Here is a 24847-nt window from a genome sequence, read left to right as displayed (position 1 = left end):
AATCAGACACCCTGACAGCCACCGGCCCGCCGCCCGCCGCCGCCGCCGCAGCCGCCGCAGCAGCAGCAGCCGCCGCCCCAGGCCCCCCCCATGGAGCCCGAGGCCCCGGATTCCCGCAAGAGGCCCCTCGAAACGCCCCCCGAGGTGGTCTGCACCAAGCGCAGCAACACGGGAGGTGAGAAAGGGCTGCGACTCGGCGTAGGGGAGCGGGCAGGGGGCCTCGCCTTTCTCCATCCTCCTCCCCCCCAATGGCAGGTGCAAGGACTCTGGGGAGGGGAAGGACGCCCCTCCCATGACCGAGAAACGACAAGGGAGTTGGGGAGGGGGTCTGACCCCCTCCTCCTTTCGCCGAGGCCCGGGCTGGGAGCTTTGTTTGCGTTGAGAGGGTTTTGGTGGGGAGCGGGTGGAAAGTGTCCTTGGCCCCCCCCACCCCGCAAAGGATGGGGGGCGTGGGTCTTACTGGGCGGGTGTCTGTGTCCTTGAGGGGCGTGTGATGTGACCCTTTCGGGGCAGGGGTGTTCTGGGACTGGCTTGTCCTGGGGGTTGGGGGGGAGGGGAGGGAGTAGAGCAGGCCTGCACCGGGAGCTTCCCAGCCTCCCTCCCTGGGGATGTCCTGAACGAGGGTTGTCCCCAGGGAGGCCTGTGTGGGTCCTGGGAGGGATCCTACTGGGGACCAGTTGGGTGGGTGTGTTTTTTGAAACGGAGGAAAGGGTGGGTGTGTAGAGCTAGGCTGGGAGTACGTGTGGCTGGGACAGGTGTGTGTGGGCCCTGTGAGGCCTGGACCTGTGACACAAGGGATCATAGCTCTGACAGGATAGAGGTGAGCGTGTTCATGTGTGTGCGCGCGCGCATGTGTGTGTGTGTGTGTGTGTGTGTGTGTAGGAGACAGGGCGAGGTGCAAGGGGCTGGGCCCCATGCTTGAGACCCTGGAAAGGGGTATCTGGGACAAGGGAAAGTGTGTGCATGTCACCCAGAGGAGGCTGTGGCAGAGTGTGACACAGGAGTGAGAGGGTGTGTGACATGCAAGGGGGTGTGTGGGGGACGCCGATGGGCTGGCTCCGGGTGTGAGCCATGAGAGGCTGTGTGGATCAGAGAAGATAGCTGAGGTGTGTGTGACAGGCGTGCCTGAGGTGGGGTGGGGCCAGGAGATGCTGGTGAGGGGATGTGACAAGAAAAAGGGTGTGGGTGTGACTCCAGAGAGGCTGTGGCTGGGTGTGACACATGGAGGTGTGCAACAGTGACATCAGAGGGGGTGTGTGCAACCAGGGAAGGTGGGTGTATGACGAGGGAGTGGGGGTGGGGGGACACTCTGTGGGGGAAGCACACGAGGGCGTGTAACAGGGAAAGGGGAGGAGGGTGCCTGTGTGTCAGGGAACATGTGCATATGACACCCAAGGGGTATGAAAGGCAAGGTTGTGTACGTGTGTGAGACACCCCGGGGTGTTTGTGTAACAAGGGGGGGTTTGCGTGTGAAACGGTTGAGTGTGTGACACCAGTGATTCAGGCTGATTCTGCATGTGTGTGACAAGGAGGAGAGAGAGTATGAGAGAGAGAGAGCTGAGTGTCTGATACCAGGGAAGGTACGAGTGTGTGACAGGAACTGTTGCTGTGTGTCAGGGATGACGGATGTGGCCCAGAGAATAAAAGACCAGCCGGGGACGCTTGGCACTAGGGCTCAGGAGAGGTGAGGTTTGTCGGGTCCTCAGAACCCAGCCTGTTTGTCGCCCAAGAAGGAAGGAGACCCCAGAACAGACAGCCCCTCCCGACAGTCACCTTGGCCAAAATCTCTGCTTCCTCTGGCCTTTCCTCCGGATGGGAGAGGGATGGCCTCACAGGCCAGAGTGCACCCTCCCATTGACAGGCTCTGAGGCCAGTAGCAGCAGCGTGTGGCTGGGGGGGGGGTGTCCCCATCTCCTCCCAGTTGGATGAACACCAGCTGAGTGTCCTGGTTCCTTCCCAGCTCCCAGCCCCAGTCCAGGTGGCCCAGGAACCAGGACCCCTAGCAGCCTGTGAGGGTGTCTAACAGAAATTGGAGGAAAGGGAAGTTGGGGGAAGGGTGGGAGGGAATTTCCTGTCCTTCTTCCTGCTCCCCCACCCCCAGCACATACATGAATATGTCCCTGCCGACTTCCTTCATCCCCGGCCGAAGGCCATTCCTAGTCCTGGAGAGTCGGGGACCCAGGAGGTCAGGGAGCCAGCCTGGAGTCTAGCCCTACGGGGGGGGGGGGGGGGCAGCTGCTGCCCTTCTCCTGAACGGGCTGGGATTCTGGAAACCCCGTTCCTCAGCCTCACCAGGGTGATGCTTGAAGGACAGTGAGCCCCGGAACTGGGCACCTACCCGAGTCAGGCTGGGAGATGTGGGGTTTTCTCAGGAGAGATGGTTTGAGTTGCTTTTACAGCTGAGGAAAACTGGGGTTCAGCAAAATGAAGGCATTTTCCCAAAGTCACACACCCCACAAGAGGTGGGGTGGGGGTCAGTCCCACCCAGGCTACCCAGCCTCGCTGCCTACTGTGGTGGTGGCAGCAGCAGGGAAACTCCCAATAGGAAGGAGCCGAGGGGTTCTTCCACCTGCCTTCCCATTTACCAGTGGGGAAACTGAGGCCCAGAGACACTTAGGAGAGTCCTCCATTCACTGTGGAAAAACGCAGGGGAGGACTGGCAAGGGCCCAGGATTTCATCTCAAAATCAAAAACACCTCCTAGTAACACTGTCATGAGGAAGATGCTGGGTCTCCCCACCCCTTTTCTGAACCTCAGGGTCCCCATCTGTCAGATGGGCAATAGCAATCACCACAGCACTGCCAGTATACAGCTCCCAGTTGTGTTGCTGAGCGCCAGCCCCACCTGCCCCCTGACCTCCCGACCCCTGGGACACGGTGATGAGTTGCAAGCGTGGTCAGCACTCAGGGGCCGCGGTGGAAGGGAGTGTCAGGGGCCAGTCACTTCATCCTTACACTGCTACCCTGCTCCCCATCTCACACACGGAATACTTTGGGCAGAGAGGGTCAGTAACTTGCCCAGAGTCAGTCAGCTCGTAAGAGGCAGAGTTGTGATTTTTACTCAGCTGTCTGGGTAAACACTAGAGTGAACCCCGTTTTCAGGGGAGGAAAACAAGGAGCAGAGGGATGAACGATTTTCTCAGGGTGTCACGTCAAGTTGGACAGAATGGACAGCCTGAACCCCGTTCTGTGGACTTTAACACTGGCTTCTGGGCACTGGGCACTGGGCATTGTGAACAGCAGGCAGACCAAAGGGTTTGGAGGAGACCAGGCTGTGTGGGCAGGAGGACTGAGGTTAAACTGGGTGGTAACTGTAGTTAGGGACTCCTGGGAGAAATCAGTGACCCCCGCTGTCTGGAGAGTAACAGAGCGACCCCCTTGAGTACAGATGATAACTTCTTTTTTTAAGATTTGCTTTTATTTGTTTGTGCATACAAGAACTGGGGTACAGGCCAGAGGTATGTGGGTGAGAGGATCTACCAGAGACAGAGTGGGGAGCACAACAGGCAGATTGACTGAAATACACTGCTGAGGGGAGCAGCGGGGAGACAGGAGAGGTCTGCTGCGCCCTGTGGGTCACTCCCTGGCTGAGGATGGAGCTCAGGCTACAGTGACTACTCATAGCTTCAGAGTGCTGAGACTTAACCCCTGTGCCACCAGGGAGGCCCCAGATGATAACTGTCAAGGCGCCCGAATGCCCCCTTACTCATGATGTGTCCCCCCACTGTTATCCCCAAGTGCACAGCACCTTATCCCCATACACTCACACCCCACATGGATCTTACACCAGCCTGCTGTTGCTCCCCACGTTCAGGCACGAAGCCAGTGGCCCCAGGGTGAAGCCAGGGGCCGGAGGGTGAAGGCCTTTCAGCAAAACCTTCCAGGATTCCTCTTGTCAGTATCAGATGCTGGGGGTCGGCTCCCCAGATGGGTCATTTCACAGCTCTGAGCCTCAGTCTCCTCACCTGGAAAACGGGCTCAAGATCCAGCTCTCAGGGCTGTCGTGGGGTGAAGTGAGACTGCGTGTGAGGACACCTTGTTTGGGCCTCGCAGGTGGTGAGCGCTCAGTAAACATTAGCCACTACCGCGTTACTGTTTTTGTTCCCGGTGCCCTGGGTCCTGTTCACCAGCCAGGGACTCGCCCCGAGGCTGTCATGCCCACCGGCCTTCACTCAGACACAGCCACTGCCCAGAGAGCCTGGCACCTCCCACCTCTCCTCCCCGCGGATCCAGCTCTCGTATTAGGTTTCTCACATGCACCAATGGGCAACACCATCTTTCACAGAAAGGCATGGCCCTCCTGACATCACCCCACACCCCACTGTGCCGCTCCCACCCCACACCCTCACACCTCTTGGCTTCCACCAACAGGCCCCCCACAACTGCGTCACTCACAGCACAGCCGCCTCATACCTCCATGGATTCCGCCAGAGTGTCTCCCTCCGCCCCCAGACAGGCGTGGGGACCATGAGGACAGTACCCCAACTTTCCCGCACATACGTGATCACCGAAAGCAAGACCTCCACAAAACATAGGTCTACCTTTGTCATAGTGAGCCCCCTCCCAGGTCAACGTCACCTTTCAGGGTTACCCTTCTGAGTAAAGTGCTGCTCTTATCACCGCACCTCTCATCTCTCTGGGAACTCAGTGTTATTAGGGACCGGGAGAGAATCGGTTGCTATTTGGAAGCTTCCAGAAGGGTGGACCCAAGAGGGGTGGGGGGACCAGACACTCAGGGTGACCAGAAAGGAAAGACAGCTTTCCCCACAACCCCCGGAACATGAAGTGGCCACATGTGCCTCCCCGGAACTTGAAGTGGCCACCAGCAGGACGAGGCAGTCTGGGAGCTGAAGGGGGCCTGGCGTGGGTTCCAGGGAGCTGCCCAGACCCCAGGGAAGAGCTAAGAGGGGTGGGGCAGCGGGAAAGTTCAGCCGAGGTCATGTATCTGCCCCTGAAGCCAGGAAGCTTGGGACATAGACCCCGGCTTCTTTCTACAGGATTCTTTCTACAGGAGGTGGAACCTGGAAAGAGGAGCAAAGGGCTCTAAAGAGAACCAATGCAGGTTGGTGGCCGCAGGGGACCTCCTGGGTCCCAGTGCTGACCTGCTGCAGGTTGGGGGCGCTGTTTGCTCTGTGGGAAATCCACCTGAGTTGAGGGCACCAGGTTCCTACCAGGCTCAGGGACCACTGAGCCCCCACAAGGGGGTTTGAGGAGGGCCATGCCAAACTTTTTTCTTTGACCCTTGGTGTTTGTGTGCATTTGGCTGGAGGGACAGGGGATGTGGCCTTCCTTCCAGCTCTGATGAGTCGCAGTGAGTTTTCAGCGGCCCTTTCAGCAGAGGCACTTAAATTTCAAACATGAGTGGACTTAAAGGAAATGGGTTTTGTCTATCTTGTCATTGCTACGTGGTCACCACCTCAAACAAGGCCTGTTCCCCTCCCCACCCCAGTGGATACTGGAGGAGGATTTGTTTGTGGAAGGGAGGGAAGTGAGAGCGAGGAAAAAAAGAAATGATAATGCAGAGGTGTAGGAAAGGCAGAATTCCAGAAAGGAGAGAGTTGGAGGGAAACTGAGACAAGGGAGAACAGAAGTGGGGATCAGCTAGGGGGAGAGGTGATAAAGGAAGTGGGGTCTCCCCACCTCATCTTGTGTCACAGCAGAACCCCAACTCTTACTGATCTGTTAATCCAGCACTTACTGGGTGCCAGAAGTCCTGGAGAGAACCTGCTTCCGGGAGTGGAGCCGGCAATGATCAGACTGATGATAGGCCCTCCCTGGGGGGTTAAAGCACAGCACTGTGAAGCTACCGCAGCCACTGCACCATGAGTTGGAGTTTGATTCCCAGCCAGGGAGCTGACCCACAGGGCGCAGCAGACCTCTCCTGACCCACCCACTGCTCCCCTCAACAGTGTATTTCGTCAATCTGCCTGTTCTGCTCCCCACTCTTGTCTCTGGTGAATCCTCTCACCGCCCTTGCACCTCTGGCCTGGACCCCAGTTCTGTGTGCACAAATAAATAAGTCTTAGGAAAAATAATAATAATGATAATAGGCAGCGTTTTTAGGTGCTCTGTGTGCCCCAGACCACCCAGCAGCGTGACATCTGCAGTTCACCGTTCAACTAGTCACAATAACCCTGTGAGGTGGCGCCGTAATGTCCCCATCTTACAGGCGAGTAAACTGAGGCCCAGAGAGGGGCAGTGACTTGCCACACGGGCTGTCGCCAACTTAGTTCACACTCAGGTTCAGGCCTGTTTCATGCAGAGATTCTCAGACAACACCCAGTATGAGAGAGGGCGCCTAAAATGGGGTGGAGCACCCCTTGTTTTCTTCAGAGCAGATGCTTAACTCCCATCTTCAGGAGAGGCCCTGTCTGGAGAGACCAGGGAGGAAGTCAAAGAAGGAAAGAACAGGAGCCTTCCTGAGATGGCAGGTGGTCCCCCATCTCGTGAGCGGTTTAGGGGCTGCGCGGCCAGGGCAGGCGGCCACCTGGGTGAGTCCAGGGGAGAAAGTGAATTTGGAGGGGGATGGTCAGGATGATGGATGGGAACGCTCCCTGGGAAGCTAATTACCTAATGGGCTTCAGTGGTCTGATTAGGCCACTTTAAGAGGATTGCCTCAGACTCCGGAAACCCCTTCTTCTGGACCCCTCCGGGCCGGCCATCAGAGCCACAGTCAGCACCTCTGCCCCACACCCCTGCCCCTTTGGGTCCCCAGGGAACCCAGAACCTTCTGACTGAAGGGACCAGGTGAAGGTGGCAGGGCTGGCAGCCGCTGCAGAGTTTCTCTGTCTCTGGACTTTCTGTGAGACTTTCAAAACACGTTTCCTTTGCTTAAAAGAAAAAGTCGAAAAATCACTGTGGGGAGGGCAGGGGCTGCAGAGCTTAAGCTTCAGATGCAGGATGGCCTGTCCCCCACACCTTCTTCCCCGGCGTTTCTCATGTGCTGCTGTGGGCAGGCGCTGCTCGGGTCAGCAGCGAGGATTCTAGTGATGTGCACCCACAGACTTCTGAGCTACGCTGTCCTGAGGTGTGAAATGGGGTCCATCTCCCCTCAGTGTGGATTCAAGGAGTTTCCAAGATGAGGTGCCACTCGATTGGGAACAGGCAGGACCAGAGAAATTCACTGGGGGGTAGGGGGCTCCAGGCAGAGAGAGATGGCGGCGCAAAGGCCCCGTGATGGGAGGGAGATGTTTGAGGAACTGAACAGAATGAGCCCCAAGTTGGAAGAGGAAGAGGAGGACTGGAAGCTGGGAAGGTGGGTGGGGCCACATCACCAGGGTCTGCTCCCAAGAAGGCGCCAGAATTTCTGCCCTGGGAGTACGTAGTGACAACAGCTTGGTTAGAAGCTAGCCCGGCAGATGGGTCCCTTGCAGAGGCCCCTTGACGTGATCTCACCCTCTTCAGGTCTTTGAGGTTGACCTTGAGGTTTGGCCACTAGCAGGAGAGAGTATTAAGCAAAGAAATAATAAGAAAGAAATAGTCACATTTGCATCTCAACCCACAATTGTCTCATCTCTGTGTCTTCCCGTGCCTCAGTGGCCTCGTGGCAAGACGGTGGCCCCCCTCACTGAGCCTTGGGAGAGACAGTGCCAGGTTGATAGAGTCCAGTAGAGCCCCACCCCGGACACGGCCTCCCCTGCCATCGCTTCCTGCCGGACCACCAAGGCACCTCCTCTGGACTCCAGTCTCTTTCACCCTCGTTTCTCAGGCTGCTCCCCTCTTGGTATCAGAAGGATCTTGAACCTTAGGCCAGATCACATCTGTCTGCTCAGGTTCCTCCAGCGGCGCGCACCTCTCTTGCAGTGAGAGTGAAAACCTCCGTGTGGCCCACAAGACTCCACAGCCACCAGCCCCACTGCTCTCGGTCCCTGTGTGCCCACTTGGCCTCTCTCATTCAGCCTGGCCCCACTGATCTCTTCATGCCCTGAAACAGCTCAGGCACCATCCTACCCCAGGACCTTTGCACTCGCTCCTCTTCCTTCTACCACATGGTTCTGTCCTGCCGGCACAACAGTGGTTCGGGGCAGGGACCTCAAAGCCAGGTTGGGTTCAGATCTTAGTACTCCCATCGAAATCTGTGAGTTGGGTGATTTCTTTGTTTCCTCACCTGTAGATTTCTCTCGAGGTACCTCCCTGAGAGCATCTACATAAACAATGTCAAGACTGACACTAGTAAAGTACATGGAACTAAGTTGCTGCAAAGAACCAAAATGCACCATTCTTGGGTGGGGGCTGCCCTGGTCCCCAGATCTGACACTGCAGCCCACTAACCCCACCCCCTTTTTCTGCCTCCTCTTCTGGGTTTTCTTAGTACTTACCACCAACCCACATAAATCAGTCACATACCATCTTCCCCCTCTAGGAGATGATAGCTGTATGAACTCTTGGCTGAATCACTAAAATTCTTTGGGCCTCTCTGCCTCGTTGACTTGCAGCATCAGGGAGCTTCTTCTGGTTTATTGTGTGGCTATATGACTGGAATGGCACCAGCCATGCAGCAGAGGCTCAGAGAGAAATGAATGACAGTTGTCCTTCCTGCTGTCTTCACCACCCTCGTTGCCCCGTACTGCTGTGATTCCGTGGCCCTATGCCTGCCCCCACCTCGAGGTGCTTTCCAAAGACCCCCTCCCCCTGACTCCCCTGCCCTCTGTGTGCCCCTGCAGAGGAAGGTGAATACTTCCTGAAGGTGCTGATCCCCAGCTACGCGGCGGGCTCCATCATTGGCAAAGGCGGCCAGACCATCGTGCAGCTGCAGAAGGAGACAGGCGCCACCATCAAACTCTCCAAATCCAAAGACTTCTATCCTGGTGAGTCGAGCCCCGGTTTCTGCCCTAGGCCTTGCGGCCCTTCCACCCAGGCCCTGAATGAGGGGAAAGGGTTGCCCAGGAGCAGCCATCTTGGTGATGGAGGCCTTCCCCTCCCCCCAGTGGACAGAGCGGCCCTCAGCCCCAGGGGCCAGGCCCTAGCAGATGGGGCTGGGGGCAGGGCAAGACAATGGCCCTGCTGCATATTCATGAGCTCATTTGCATGATGTGCTGGCAGATGTGCCCCTTCCCACACACCTGCCCCCTTGGGTCAGTTGGAGAGCTGAGGGGGAGGGCAGGGAGGCAGGTGTCAGGGTGTCCCTCGGGGTGGGGGGGCCAACCATCCGTGTTACACACATGCACCCTCATTCTCCTCCCCCCAGTCTATCCCTTTGGATTTCTGTCACCCCAGCTTCCCAGTGCCTTTCTTCAGTGCCCCTCATTCTGCTCTGACTTTGCCATCTCTGTTCCCTTGGCGCCGCCGCCTGCCAGTGCCTTCCTCCTGCTTCTGTCTCTGACCCGGACGCTGTTGCCTTTCCTCCATCTCTTACCCTCTCAGTGTCCGCCTGGGTCTTCCCCTCTCTTCTCCTTCCCAAACTCCTCCTTCACCCACTCTGCCCTCCTCTCTCCCTCCCTTTTCCTTTCTCGGCACCCCTCAGGTCCTCACGTCCTCACGTGTTCTGTCTCTTGTTCTCTCGGCTCTTTTCTGTTCAGTCCATTCAGCCAGTGTTTAGTAGCACTGCTTATGGGGTCACGTTCGGCTGGGGTTCCCCACTTCCTGCCTCTGCTCCTGGTCTCTCCCTTTGTGTTTCTGTCTTTGACTCTCAGATCCCTTGTAGGGATCCCCCCTCCCTCCAAACCCAGCCCTTTTCCTGCCTCTCCTCCAACTTGCCCCCAACATGCATCCACGAACATCAATTTTAAGACCCCTTGCTCTCTGGAATCCTCCTCAGTAACACTTGTCTCTCAGTAGCGCCTGCTCAAGACCAGTGCCTGAACCTGGCCCTCTGGGAACCCAAGGGAGGCCCCTGAATTGCATCTTTAGTCCAGTTCATCCTTAATCCCCTTGGATTTTTTAGGTCAAACACCAGAGCTGAAGCCCTGGGTCAGGACACATTCATTTTCATTCTCTATTTCGCTCTCCCTCACCCCCCATGGCACTAAGCAGCGTTGGCAAGAGGTTTAGAGGAAAGTCCAGGCACACACACCCTTTTCTCTTCCACCCTGGCCCAGTTTCCCCACACGCCTCTAGCGCACAAAATATGGCTGAGACCTCTGCTTGGGACATTCATCCGAGGACACTTGGTTCCTTGCCCCTGGATCACATTCTGTGACATGAGATAAGTCATCCCCTCCCGAGCCAGCGACACACCCCGCAGCCAGACAGCTGAGAACCTCAGAGGTGGGACTGTCATTGGCTCTCCTGGGCCAGACTATTCAGACCAGCAGCCACATGTGCCCCCAAGCCCCTCTCCATCACAGATTGTAAGGTGCACTGTCTCCTGGCTGAGACAGTCCTAGTCCTGATTCTAGACTGCCTGGGGCCCACAGGGCCATCAGAAATGGTGATGCTTCTGCTCAAGACAGGGCTTATGTTTCCCTCTGCTCCTGGCTGACACCCTTCCATCCATCCATCCATCCATCCATCCATTTATTCATTTATTTAGTATGCATTCTCTAAGCACCTAGTTCATGCCAGCTGTATGCTGGCTAGAGAGGGAGACACAGCAGTGACCGAGATGCTGTCGCCTTGCTCTCTATCGGGTCTCAGCCCAGTAAAGAAGACAGATGAACCCAATGATAGCCCAGAGTGGTCAGCGCTGGGATGAGGAAGCCCAGACAGGTCACTCATGCAGCCTGGGAAGGTCAGGGAGGGCTTCCTGGAGGAGGAGCCTAGAGCGATAAGTAAGAGAGAGCAGTGAGGGTGCTTTGGGAAGATGAAAGAGCATGTTCAAAGTCAGGAAGTGTTTAATTTAGTTCAGTGTGGCTGAAGCATGGAGAACAGATGAGAAGTGGCAGTGGTGAAACTGAAAGTGGCCTCTGTGTCTAAGAGCGCATGCACACCCACATGACACTTCTGTGTCTGCTACATAAAGCAGAAACCTCCCTTCCATCAGCCCCAGCAGTGGAAGGGCAGAGCATGAAAAAGGTCACCCTTCTTGGTGGACGGGATCTCAAGCCCCAGATTCTATCCTTCCAGTCATATCTGGAGAAACTGAGAGCTGGAAAGAGACAGCTACCTGGCCCAGGCTGCACAGTCTCCCAGAACCTGCGGAAGCTCTGGACCCCCCAGAAGAAAAGTAGATTTATTTTGAATTTTATCACTTTATAATATACTTGTATGTAAGTGCAAAATCTTCAGCAATGACTTAAACGTTGAGATCGTCTTTTTTATGGTCAAATATGCAAAAGCAAAACAAAACTGCAGCCATTTCATGCCTCCTCCCGGAACACACACTCCTTCCAAGAACACCCAGGTATCACCGCGAGGCTCAGGTTAAAAGCCCCGATTCTGGAGCCACACCCGTGGGTTCAAAACTCCAGCCACGCATTCCTGAGTGAACTTGGACAAACCCAGACCTTTGTGCCTCCGTGTACTAGACAGGGAAGTGAGGACTAAATGATACAACTCGCCTCGTGTGTGGAGTGAACAAACGTATAGATAAAGCCACAGGATGGTACTTGGAGCTATCTACGCACCAGCTGTTACTACTGGACATTCTTTCAGGGTTTACCGCAGCTCCCAGAGCCTGGGGAACCAGGGAAGAGCTTGGGGTGGTCAGCTCAGGAGTCTGCCTGAGCGGGAAGCAGACTCCCAGAGATGGTGAGCCTGGCCACTTCAGGCTCTCCCTGGGGCCTCCCCTTCCTCCCTCCCTGCCCCCCCAGGCCCCACCCTGACCCACACCCTTTCCTATTTACACCCAGATGGAGGCAGCCTGCACGCTGACTCACCCTTGGCGCTGACCGAGCCATTGTTCTGGGGTGGGGGGGAGTATCAGTGAGGAACAGCAGCCCAGAGGAGGTGGACACAAGTGACCCAGGACAGTGACATCTAGACACATGGTGAGCCTGGCATGCCAGGCTGAGAGGCATCAAGCCAAGGGTCGGGGGTAGCACCAGTGGGATGCCCAGGGACTCTGGCACTCACTCCCGTGTCTCAGACGCGCAGACACGTGGAGCCTCAACCCTAGACAGGCCCAGGAGCTCAGGGATCCTGCAGACAGTTTCCCCAGGCTCCCCCAGGCACACACATTCTCAAGCTCAAGGCTCACACAGAGAGGAGCACCTTCTTTGTCCGGCTGTAACATACACTCAGACGCACACCCCACCCAGTCTCCAAAGGGTCTTCACATACAGGCACCTGCGTCAGCCTGCTGGCCCCTTCTTTCTCCTGCTCATATACATCAGTCAGGGTCCGGCCTGCCTGTTTCTTCTACACACACCCTCACTCAGATATGCATCATTTATCAGCAGTCCCAGTGGCCTTGGGGTACCTAGAGGTTCTGGCTGTCTCTCCCCTACACACTGCACATTTACAGTGTTCTTGCATGCACTCATCCTCAGCTTTGGTGCTACTTGGTGAGATGATGTCTCTTGCACACTCAGGCACACTCAGCTCCATCTCACAAACACATACATAACCCAAAGTCTTGCCCACACACAGCAGTGCAGACAAACATCTTATCTGTAGTCGTCCTGCCAAGCAGTCTGTTTAGGTCCCATTCCCTCTGGCTCTTTCTCTTACACACAGATGAAGACCCACCAGTCCTGCCCAGGTATACCCATGCACACACACCGCCCACTCAAACAGCCTCGCAGGTAGACTCACACTGACCACACTGTCACCCGGAATCTGTCTCTCACACACACATACCCCAACACAAGCCAGGGTTAGCTTCTCTCCCCTCTACCTCCCCACTCTCGCCCCCCCCCCACAGAAAGTAATGAGAAAGATGCCCAGGTCAGAACTGCAACCAATATCTGGCGATTCTATAGCAAAGGCACCTACCCCACCTGCTTTCTCTGTTCCCCAGTCCCCACTCTTCCATGAGTTGCCCTTGACCCACTATGCTCTCTCCTATCCACACCCCTGCCCTCCCCCACCCTGGGCCCTCCATCTGGTGGGTCCAGGGAGGCACTCAGGCCTCTCTTCTGTCTCCCCCATCCCCCAGCCCTTCCCTATCCTCTCCAAAAGCCCAGAGGCTCTCGCTGCAGGCTTTCAGAGGTTGCCACGGCAACAGGCCCTCTTCCCTAGTCCCCCTGGGGGTGGGCTGAGGACCCGGTCTGACCGATAAGGGGGTTCCAGTTACTGTGGCAACCGTTGCAGGCCTGAGCACTCCGCTTCCAGAAGGAGGGGGGAGTGAGTGAATGGTTGCCAAAGCAACCGGGAGCCAGCAAGGACTGGAAGAGGCAGCTGAGCCCTGTCTCCCCTGCCCAGGCTGCCTTGGGCATCGCAAAGCACTTAAGCATCATTCTTCTATCCCCTGGGGTGGTTTTAGGGGAGGGTGATGAAACACAGATTATAAAGCAGGGATTCCACTCACATTTCCAGTTACCCATCATGGCCTGGGAGCCTATGCCAGCTTGCCCAGGCTTACCACGTGACCTGGGACCCGTCAGGTCCACTTTCTCCAACTGTTTTCTCTTTCCATTAAATGTCCTGCCGCTCAGGAATGTCCCCAGTGTCTGATGAGTGTGCCCTCTCTCTCTCTTGCTCAACAGGAACAACAGAGCGAGTATGCCTGGTACAGGGCACAGCAGAGGCCTTGAATGCTGTGCACAGCTTTATTGCTGAGAAGGTCCGAGAAATCCCACAAGCAATGACCAAGCCTGAGGTGGTCAACATCCTTCAACCCCAGACCACAATGAACCCTGACAGAGCCAAGCAGGTCAGCACAGGCAGAGACGGGGTTTTCTGTAAAACTGGTGAGGTTCGGGAGAAATCCCTCCTACCACATCACTGGATCATGATGGGGGTCAGTGGGACAATGTCAATGAAACGTTTTATCCATCAGTAGTAGTGGTTAGTGGCACTAGGGCATCTTCTTAGGGGTTCCAGACTGCTTGGGAGGGGCTTGATCAGGGCATGAAAGTGAAGTTGGTCCAAGTCCCCCACTTTTCCTGCCGTCTTTATTCTCTAGCTCTCTTTTTCCACTTCATTCCATTGTCTTTCAGGGTAACCTACCTCCCACTTCCTGTTCTCACCGGAAATGACCTAAGTGTCAGCCGGGCCACATCTAGAAGAGCTTAGAAATGGCTCTTTTATTCTCTTCCATGAATTGCTGGAAGAAAAGTAGCCACCATTTTGGAAAAATGGTGTTTCCTTCGCAGGGGAGGGGGGCGGGCCATTCTCCTACACAGCCCTCCCGGGGATGGAAGAGGAGGGCAGTGCCTCCAGGTTGCCTTGGTTACGCGGAAGCGGTGGCGTAGGGGCGTGGCAAGAAGTGGACCAATCACGTCCTGGTCCTTTCTGGTTGCCATGACCACGGTGCTCACGGGACAGGTGGGCTCGCTGCTAGGTCCTTGGCTGTGCGGCCCTGACCGGTAGGGGGCTAACGGGAGGAGGAGCGCGGAGCTGATGCGCACTGTCCGCCGCAAGCGCAAAGGGAACAGGCCTTATATCTCCCAAGGGGGCCGTGGTTAAAGGAGTATGGAATTTTAGGGAGTTCTTGTTTCCCAGTGGCGGGGGGTAGACCACGGACCTGCGTTTCCCCAAGCTCATGGGGAAAACTGTGGGCGGAAAGCCTTGGAAGAATGCTGCTGGGCGGGTCGCTACCTAAAAAAGACCCTCGGGCTTGGGCCTTGGAGCGTGGCTGCTGTCCTTGGTGCTGAAGCGGCTCCGTTCCTTGCTCCCTAATCCTTTACCATCAGTAAACCACAGCTTACCCAGTTTACTCTGCCTTGGTCGCAGGCACAAGGGACTCAGGGGTCTCAAGACTTTGTACATATTTCACGGGGTGAGCACCATCTGTGCCTAAGCCTCCCACCCCACCCCCTAATCCACAGGAACTCAGAGATAGTGGAATTGCAAGGTTATAGAAGCAGAATTTATCCTCTGCCTGATTTTCTGGGGGGCTTGAAAGTGAGAGATAGTTGCCACAGGCTCAGATCCTGGAATACAATACTGAGTTGAATCTTACAACACGACCTTGAGCAAGTGACTTGATTTCTCCAAGCCTTTCTTGTCACTGGTAAAATGAGATTCCTCCTGGTTCTCGCCTAAGGGCAGCAGTTGGTGTTTATTGATGTTTGTAAAACACTTGCCGGGTATCCCCAACGTATGCCTAACAACGTTCTCAAAAGATGCCGTCGTTATTGTTAGCATGGTATTTTTGAGTCAGTTCTATTCCTTTTTTGCCTTGGACTTGCTGTGTTACTCTGGGCCCCCTTCCCTCCAGTAAGCCTCTGATTCCCTTTCCTTATAGCATTTAAGCTAGACCAAACCAGGGGTTATAAATTTAAATGCCTTCGAGACTCAGAAAGGGAACATAAAGGGGCAAGGACTGTGTCCTCATGATGGAGACATAGTGGCATCTCTAAAGGTGGCAGCTGCTACTCACTCCACTTGACTCTTACCCTTGGGAAATAATAGACATAATACCTCCACATCTTCCAGATTCCTCAACAGAAGTCAAGTGAGTTCTGAAATTTGGCTTGGTTCTTAAAACATCATGTTGCTGTGGTCTGGCTATGGCCTACACTGCACCAGTTTGCCACTGGTTCTTGGCCTTGGTATCTGGATCATCTGGGTAGCTTAAAACACACATTCCCGAGTCCCGACCAGAGCCGTTAAGTCACCATTCTTGGAATCTGAACTGGACTCTGCTCTGCTACTGTGTGACCATGAGCAAGTTACCTAACTTTTCTGTGCCTCCATTTCCCAATCTCTAAACTCTGATGATAACTACCTACCGTATAGGGATGCTGCAAAGAGTAGTTACTGCATGGAAGTGTCTATTGTACCTGGCAAGTGGTAAGCGCTGGTAGCTGCTGCTGATGCTATTAATATTATTATTACTATTATTATTTGAAATCTCCCCATATTCGCAAATCCATAGGACAGATGGTCGCAAAATAATCCTGGCTGTGAAACTACTACAATTCTGTGATTGCAAAGTTCTAGGCATATATTCTAAGATTCTACTGTTCTAATATCCCAGGAACCTAGGATTCTAGAGACTCTACACTCTCTCTAAGGTGTTGTGGTTTTACAATCTGGGCTCATCACGGAGGCAGCTAGCATTTTTTGAGGGTTCCTCAGAACTGAACATCCCCAATAACTGTATGGAGTCACTGTGGTTATATCCATGCTGGAGAGAAGAAACCAAAGCACAGAGGGGTGACAGCATTTGCTTCCTCCATTTTTTGGTGAATAGTTTGTTGGGTGAAAAGGTCACATCCTCCCCTCATTGATAGGTTGTCACCTACCATCTTTCCTTTACGCGTAGGTTTAGGTTTGTACATTTTGTTCAGTCCCCTCAGCTTGTAGGGTGTATTTTTTCCTAATTAATTTTTTATAAAGGTTTGCTTATGCATATAAAAACTGGGGTATAGGCCAGAAGTAAGGGGGGGAGGAATGAGAGGATTCAGTTGAAACAGAGGAGAACAGATAAAGTTGATTGACTGAAATCCACTGCTGAGGGGAGCAGTAAGTGGGCCAGGAGAGGTCTGCTGCACCATGTGGGTCACTCCCTGGCCGGGGATCGAACTTGTGCTGCAGTGGCTGTGGGTAGCTTCATAGCGCTGCACTTTAACAAACCCTGCACCACCAGGGAGGCCCCTCCTGATATTTTTTAAAATAACAACTGTAGGGAGATACAGTTCACATACTGTGAAGTTCATCACTGTAAAGGGTACACAATTCAGTGTCTGCTGGTATTCCTATGTGCAAAGTTTGGTACTATCCAATTCCAAAATGTTTTTACCACCTCAGAAGAAGCCCATCTCTATCAGAAGTCACTTTCCATTCCCCTCCCACCTGCTTCCAGTCCCTTCCACACATCTGCTTTTAGTGTCTGTGGAATTACCTGTTCTGGAATTTCACGATAATTTAATGGTAAAGCATGTGACCTTTTATGTCTGGCTTCTCTCCCTTAGCATAAAAATCTTTTCAAGATTCATCTACATTGTACCATATACCAAAATTCCATTCCTCTTTAAAGTCCAATAATATTTCACTATGTGAATAGACTTCATTTTGTGAGTTTATCATCAGCCAAGAGACATTTGGTTTGGCCCACCGTTGTAGCTATTGTGAGTAATGCGGCTATGAATACACATGTGGACATGTATTTTCAGTTCTCTTGGGCAAATACCTAGGGATGGAATTGTTGGTGCCTACCATAAGCTACATTTAACTTTTTGAAGAACTGCCAGACTATTCTTCGAAGTGGCTATAACACAGATATGGACTTTAAATCCAAGTCTGCCCATGGGGGTAACCGTGGAAACAACCATTTCCAGACTACCTATGATGACACAGTGTTACCATATTAATTGCACGATCACATGACACCCTATGCTGGGTGCATAGTAGGTGCTCAGCAAATATTTGAATGAACAGATGACAGCTTGCCCCCAGGGGCCAATGAGAAGCATGACAGAGCAGAAGTAGGGTGGTAGGTGCTGAAGTCATTGCCTCAGGGTCATAATTTCCCCGAATTGTGAAATTCAATCCCATTGTGTCATGCATGGCCTCAAGTAGGCCTCACAACGATCCCTCGGAGGACATAGGATCCCCCTATTTTAGAAGTGAGAAAGCAGAGTCTCAAAGAGTTTAGGTTCCTCCCCCAACATCAACAGTAGAGCCAGCATTTGTCCCTCAACAGATGTCTCCAGAGTCTACCGCAGGGATTTATGGGCAACACTTCAGCCAGTGTCCTGGCTACTACTGCACAGTGGTCTGTAGATCTTGTTTTAAATTTTATTTTATGTATTTATGCATACAAGAACTGAGGTGTGTAGGCCAGAGGTGCAGGGGGTTGAGAGGACTCACCAGAGACAGTAAAGAGCAGAACAGAAGATCTACTGAAATACACTGCCGAGGGGAGCAGCGGGCAAGACAGCTCCCAGGCTGCAGATCAAACTTGTGCTGCAGTGGCTGCCAATAGCTTCATAGTGCTGCACCCTAGCCCCTTACAGCACCAGGGAGGCCCTGGTCTGTAGAGGTTTGCAAGAGCTTACCAACATTCCTGAACTAAAATGTTCTGCATTTTACAAATTAGTTATTTCCATCGAAAAAACTCTTACCAGGCTGTGTTTTGGCTCCCCAAATGCACAGAACCCTAACACACGCACCCCACCAGGTGAGCTACATGGGCTGCGTCCACCCAGTCCCATTCCTGCTTGGGCTTGTCGTCATTCCTTCTTTCATTCACCGCCCCCCCCTTTGCAAAGGGCACTCCAGCCACTCCTCCAGGCTTTGAGAAGCCAGCAGTAAGCAGTGCAGGCAAAAATCTTTACCTTGTAGATCTTAAATTCTTTCCTGGGGAAGCAGAAGATAAACAGTAAATAAGTAAAATGTATAGAATGTCAGTGAGTGAAAAAAGCTATGAAGGAAATTAAAGCAGGGAAGAGGACAGAGGAATACTGAGGGATACTCTTTTCTCCTGACTTTTTATTTTAAAATTGTTCAAAAAAGAACAGTAGAAAGGGGGCCCTCCCTGGTGGCACAACAGGTTAAAGCGCAGCACTATGAAGCTGTCTGCAGCCACTGCAGCAGGAGTTCAATCCCTGACCTGGGAGGTCACCCACAGGGCGCAGCAGACCTCTCCTGACCCGCCCGCTGCTCCCCTCAGCAGTGGATTTCAGTACACCTGTGTTCTGCTCCCCACTCTGTCTCTGGTGAAGCCTTTAACCTGCCCCCCCACCTCTGGCCTGTACCCCAGTTCTTGTATGCATAAATAAATATACTTGGGGGGGGAAGCAAAAAGAATAGTAGAAGGAATTCCTATACCATACTGGACTTGAATTCAGCAGCTGTTAACATTTGCCTTCTCTCTTTACACACCTACACACACACACACATGCACACACACTGGTGGTTTTATTTTGGGGGTTTTGTTTTACTTTGTTGCTGATCCATTTGAAATTAAGTGATAGGCCTCATGACATCGCCCCAATATCTCCTAATGAGAAGAATAGTCCCCTGTATTATTATATGACTTTTGTCACCCACAGAAGTGGACACGTAATTCCATACAATTATTTACTGGAAATAATGACATATTTCAGTCGTTCCAAAATCTCTTTATGTCTACAGAACATTTTTCTGTCCGAGGTTCACACGTTGCATTTGGCTCTTCCATCTCATTGGTCTCTTGACCTAAAATAGAATAGGCTGACAGGTTTTGAAAGCAGAGCCCAGAGTTGCTGACCAAATGTTGAGTGTGAGGGCGAGTGAGTGAGTGTAAGGGCTCCTAGGTGTGGTGCCTGAGCGGGGATAGAGTGCATTTTCCTACAGTAGGAGGAAGATCATGGTAGAACACATTTGAGAAGGAAGGAGAGGGAAAGAGGGAATCTGGTTTGGCCTTTATGTTTCAGGTGTGCGTTTACTATCACACAAGAGCTGTGAGGATAGCGCTTGCAGTGAGTCTGGAGGAGTGCATGCTGGGAGTGCCGAGCAGGGACATGCGCCGCTTTTGATAAACAGGTTGTGGAGGGAGGCCTCCCAGAGGGGAGCATTTATTCAGTGACCGGAAAAAGGAGCGGTGAGCCGCCTTTCCACGGAAGCGTGTTCTAAGTGACGGAACAGCAGGTGCAAGGGCCCAGAGTCTGGACTTGGCTTGGCAAACTGAAACAGTAGAGGTCACGGGGGTGAGGGGGAAAAGAGCTGAATTCCGAGAGACGGATAGGAAACAGCCTGTAGAGCAGCAGTTCCCGGCACTGTCAGAGCCAATGATCCCTTTCTCCTGTAAATATTTTCCTGTGCCCACTTTACTTTCTGTACTTAGACACACACATGCATGTATTTATGCATATGTATATGCTAACCATGCTAGACCTCTGGATCTTACATGCATTTGCATACATCTGTGTATACACACACATAACCTAACCATGGAGACAGAACAAGTATTGGTATGATATGTTGTAGGTTTCCCCCACTGTCTGAAAGAACATCCCTATTTGGTGTGGTTTGGTGAGTCTTAGAAGGCTCAGAAATCTTCCCGTAGGCATGAATGGTGATCGCGGGGCCTCCCTGATGGTGCAGAAGGTTATAGCACAGAACTGTGAAACTGTCGCAGCCACTGCAGCTTTGAGTTCAAGCCCCCACCAGGGAGCTGACCCACAGGGCGCAGCAGACCTCTCCCATCTCCCTGCTGCTCCCCTCAGCAGTGGATTTCAGTTCATCTGCCTGTTCTGTTCCCCACTCTGTCTCTGGTGAATTTGCTTACCCCCCCCCAGCACCTCTGGCCTGTACCCCAGTTCTTATATGCATAAATAAATTAATTTAAGAAAAGAAAAGTAAAGAATGGTGATTGTGTTCCTAGACCAAATAATCACCTACCAAATACACAGGAACACTCTTCTTTTGGAGAGTGGGGGAAACCTGCATGTATATGGAGATATATAACAGTATCTATACACATGCAGGGGTATGTGTCTACATCCATACGTTTTACTGAGAGAATTCACATGTATCACTGCACCTGTGTGGAGGGTACACGCTGGTGACTTTTGTTATGTTCAGGGTTGTATTTCAGTCACCACATTTTTAAAAAGATTTATTTTTATGTATTTATGCATACAAGAACAGGGGTGCAGGCCAGAGATGGGAGGGTGAGAGGATTCACCAGTGAGAGTGGGGAGCAGAACAGGTGGATGTGCTGAAACACACTGCTGAGGGGAGCGGCGGGGAGACAGGAGAGGTCTGCCATGCCATGTGGGTCACCTCCTTGGATGGAGATCGAACTCATGCTACAGGAAGCTTCACAGTGCTGCGCTTTAACCCGTTGTGCCACCAGGGAGGGCCAGCCCATAAAAAATTTTTAAGGGAGAAATAAAAGGAAGTTTGTTTTAAAATAAGATGAACTTTAGTATGTAAACACGCATCCAAAACCACAGCAAAGAAATACTGAAATAGCCCCTCCGACGTCACGTGACCCCCATGAGCAAGACAGCCGCCCGGTGGCAGCCGGGACCCAGCTGGCACACTGCTGGTGCTGCTGGGGTCAGGGTTTCTGAGAGGAAGGGCCTCCCGGAAAGCTTGGGGCAACGCAGGTGTGTTCCCAGGATTTCCAGTAAATCTTAAAACCATGCTTGGGCCCTACCTGGTGGCATAACAGATTAAAGCACAGCGCTATGGAGCTGGCCAGAGTCGCTTCAGCACAAGTTTGATTCCCGGCCAGGGAGATGACCTTCATGGCACAGCAGACCTCTCCTGTCTCCCTGCTGCTCCCCTCAGCAGTGTTATTTCACTCAATCTGTCTGTTCTGCTCCCCACTCTTGTCTCTGGTGAATCCTCCCATGCCCCTGCACCTCTGGTCTGCACCCCAGTTCTGTATGCATAAATAAATAAATCTTTTTTTAAAATGCTCAAAAAAATACCATGTCCATTCACCCTAACACAAAGTGTGGGTGAGAAGCCCTGGTCCCCTGGTTACTCAGAAATCCATCTACACCTTTTTACTCCCCCAAAACTTCACAATGGACAGCCTGTTGCTGACCAGCCTATAACTCATATAAACTGTTGATTGACACCTGTTCTGTATGTGATATGTATCATCTATATTGTATGTTTTCTACTCATTCAATAAAGTCATCTAGAGAAAAGGCAGCATTAGTAAGAAAATCGTAAGGAGGACTGAAAAGAGAACTGGGCCATACTGATCGATACCCTAAGTTGATGTCATCTGTTTACAAGAAAATCCCAGCCGGAGCGCACCTGCAGTTCTAACCCCTAGGTGTTCAAGGACCAGGCGGCTGCCGCGGGCCGCGTGACCGGGTCTGGAGCAGAGCTACTCAGACGGGCTTCTTACCAACAGAAATGTCGGGTAGCGCATTCTCAAGTCATCGCGGGTCTGGGGCTGTTCTGGAAACTGACTCTTCCCCTGGGGTCACAGGGTGACCGCACCCCCTGAGCGAAGGCCACAGCTGCCACCTTCTACCACCAGAACTGAGCCCAGAGACTTCCCAAGCACCCCTAGGTCTAACCTGCACGTGGACAACAGAGCGAGAGCCGCAGGGGGGGGGGGGGGGGGATCCACAGTCCGCCATGGGGGAGCAGCCCAGGAGGCATGCAGGCAGAGAGGGGCTCGCGGAGAGGGGAGCGGAAACGTCCCCATGGAATAAAGATGACCAGCTCTGGGGCACAGAGGGCAGCTGCTGTGGCCAGGAAGTTGCATCACCACCTCTGCGTGGCCGATTTTCCCACCCTGGAATGAACATCTCCTCTAAGCCTCTTCCTTCTCAGGTGCGAGCTTGATGTCACCTTCATTTGGCTTTGAGACCACAGTCTTCGTCAGCTAGGGCTGCCATAACAAAGACCCCCTCACCCCGGGCCTCAAACAACAAGTGTTTGGCCACTCTTTCTGGAGGCTTGAAGCCCAAGGTGTGGGCGGGACTGCTTTGTTCAGAGGTGTCTACCATGTAGATGGTCTTCTCCTGTGTCTTCACAGTCACCCCAGTCACTAGGTCCGGGCTCACCCTTGTGACTCCCTTGGTCCTAATTACCTCTTTTAAAGACCGAGTCTCCAAATCCAGTCACATTCTGAGGTCCTGGGGCTTAGGGCTTCATCACAGGAATTCGGCAGATGGGGGGCCACAGTTCGGCCCCTAACAACAACAAAGGTTTAGTTGGCCCAGGGCTCCATGAGGCTGGACTTGAGCTCCTTCGCTCTCTGGGTGACCTGGGGTAAATCCTTTCACCTCTCAGCTCCCAGAGGCTCATTTGAAAAGGAGACTATCAGTGCCCCACCTGGGCTGGAAGGCCTCAGAGTATTTATATGGGAGGTGTGGGCACAAGCCAGCGTGGAGCAGAAAGCCCCCCAGTGGGCTGGCTGGCTGGGGCCAGGGCACCAGGGGCACGCACAGGGTGGCAGAGGCTGCAAGGGGCCTGAGTCCTAGCGCCAGGACAGCAGTGTGTCTGTGCCCAACCAAGCAGTCGGGCCCAGCTGGTCTGGACCAGGGAGGCAGGCTCCTGGGATTTTGGACACTTGGGAGCAGGGGCGGGAATGACTAGCGATTGCAAACCTCAGCCTCAAGTCGCTGTGGTGTCACCGAAGACCACCCTAAAGACCACCCTCTCGCTCCCCACGCAGGCCAAGCTGATCGTCCCCAACAGCACAGCGGGCCTGATCATCGGCAAAGGGGGCGCAACGGTGAAAGCCGTGATGGAGCAGTCCGGCGCCTGGGTGCAGCTGTCCCAGAAGCCGGAGGGCATCAACCTGCAGGAGCGCGTGGTGACGGTCAGCGGCGAGCCCGAGCAGGTGCACAAGGCCGTGAGCGCCATCGTGCAGAAGGTACAGGAAGACCCTCAGAGCAGCAGCTGCCTCAACATCAGCTACGCCAACGTGGCCGGCCCCGTGGCCAACTCCAACCCCACCGGCTCACCGTACGCCAGCCCCGCCGATGTGCTGCCCGCAGCGGCCGCCGCTTCCGCCGCCGCCGCCTCGGGCCTGTTGGGCCCTGCGGGGCTGGCGGGCGTGGGCGCCTTTCCCGCCGCGCTGCCGGCCTTCTCGGGCACCGACCTGCTGGCCATCAGCACGGCGCTCAACACCCTGGCCAGCTACGGCTACAACACCAACTCCCTCGGCCTGGGCCTCAACTCGGCTGCCGCCTCCGGGGTCCTGGCCGCTGTGGCCGCAGGTGCCAACCCGGCCGCCGCAGCCGCCGCCAACCTCCTGGCCTCCTACGCCGGAGAGGCCGGGGCTGGGCCAGCCGGAGGGGCCGCCCCACCGCCACCCCCGCCACCCGGGGCCCTCGGGTCCTTCGCATTGGCCGCAGCTGCCAACGGCTACCTCGGGGCTGGTGCCGGCGGAGGGGCCGGCGGAGGTGGGGGGCCTCTGGTGGCCGCGGCTGCCGCGGCTGGGGCGGCGGGGGGCTTCCTGACGGCCGAGAAGTTGGCAGCTGAGAGCGCCAAGGAGCTGGTGGAGATTGCGGTGCCTGAGAACCTGGTGGGAGCCATCCTGGGCAAGGGGGGCAAGACGCTGGTGGAGTACCAGGAGCTGACGGGCGCCCGCATCCAGATTTCCAAGAAGGGCGAGTTCCTGCCGGGCACGCGGAACCGGCGGGTCACCATCACGGGCAGCCCCGCGGCCACGCAAGCCGCTCAATACCTCATCAGCCAGCGGGTCACCTACGAGCAGGGAGTGAGGGCCTCAAACCCCCAGAAGGTGGGGTGAGGCCTGTGGTGTGTGCGCCCACCTCCTCCGAACCCGCCTCCTCCTCTCCTCTCCCCCCTCCCCCCACTCCTGACCTCAGCTCGGTTAGTCCTGCTCTCTGGGGTGGGGCTGGGGTAGGCCTGACTGCGCCCCCTCTGGTAGTCCTAGGCAGGATTGGGTGAGGCTGAGGACGGGGCCCAGAAGCCCCCTCCCCAGCCCTGACCAGACCTACCTTCCTTCCTCCCTCCGCTTGACTGGGCCGGACCCTCCTCTCCCAGGGCCCAGGTCTGTGTGATATCTGTATATATTGCATTTTGTTGATTTTAATAGAAAACAAAGCGTTATTTTCTCTTTCTTTCCCTCCTTTTTTTTTTCCCCCACCTCCGGTAAGGACTTCCCCCCCCCCCCTTCTCAGCTTTTGTTTCCATAGGGGAGGCGGGGAGGGGCCTCTGGGTCACCTAGAACAACACCCACCTCTCTCTGCTTTCAGTTCCAGACCCGGGGGATGTGACGGGAGTAGGGGAGTAGGGGTAGCGGAGTCTGAGCTAAATGGGGCGTTGGGAGTAGGAGCCCCAGAGCGCCCAGATTTTCTGAGCTACCTTCCCCGCCCCCCCACCCCTGACGGTGGTTGCCCTCCTGGTTGGAATTTTCACTCTTTTGTTGTCAGGTTGTGATGGGGAGGGTGGGGGGTCGCGTCGCTGCTGGGAATGAGGCGGAGACC

At 54.3% G+C, this 24847-nt stretch overlaps 1 protein-coding gene across 1 annotated transcript; it reads left to right on the top strand.

Moving 5' to 3' along the window:
• Nucleotides 1-40: 40 nt before the first annotated feature.
• Nucleotides 41-24481, top strand: NOVA2 (neuro-oncological ventral antigen 2). The gene is made up of 4 exons (XM_004694217.2): nucleotides 41-175; nucleotides 8663-8806; nucleotides 13526-13692; nucleotides 23065-24481. The coding sequence occupies exons 1-4, from the start codon at nucleotides 91-93 to the stop codon at nucleotides 24145-24147; spliced, it is 1479 nt and encodes a 492-aa protein (XP_004694274.1). The 5' UTR covers nucleotides 41-90; the 3' UTR covers nucleotides 24148-24481.
• The last annotated feature ends 366 nt before the right edge of the window (nucleotides 24482-24847 follow it).

This window comes from Condylura cristata, unplaced genomic scaffold (assembly GCF_000260355.1).
Source record: "Condylura cristata isolate star-nosed mole 26May11 unplaced genomic scaffold, ConCri1.0 scaffold00041, whole genome shotgun sequence".
Taxonomy (NCBI): Eukaryota; Metazoa; Chordata; class Mammalia; order Eulipotyphla; family Talpidae; genus Condylura; species Condylura cristata.
Note: the sequence above shows the minus strand (reverse complement) of the source record. Positions and strands in the feature narration are given on the sequence as shown.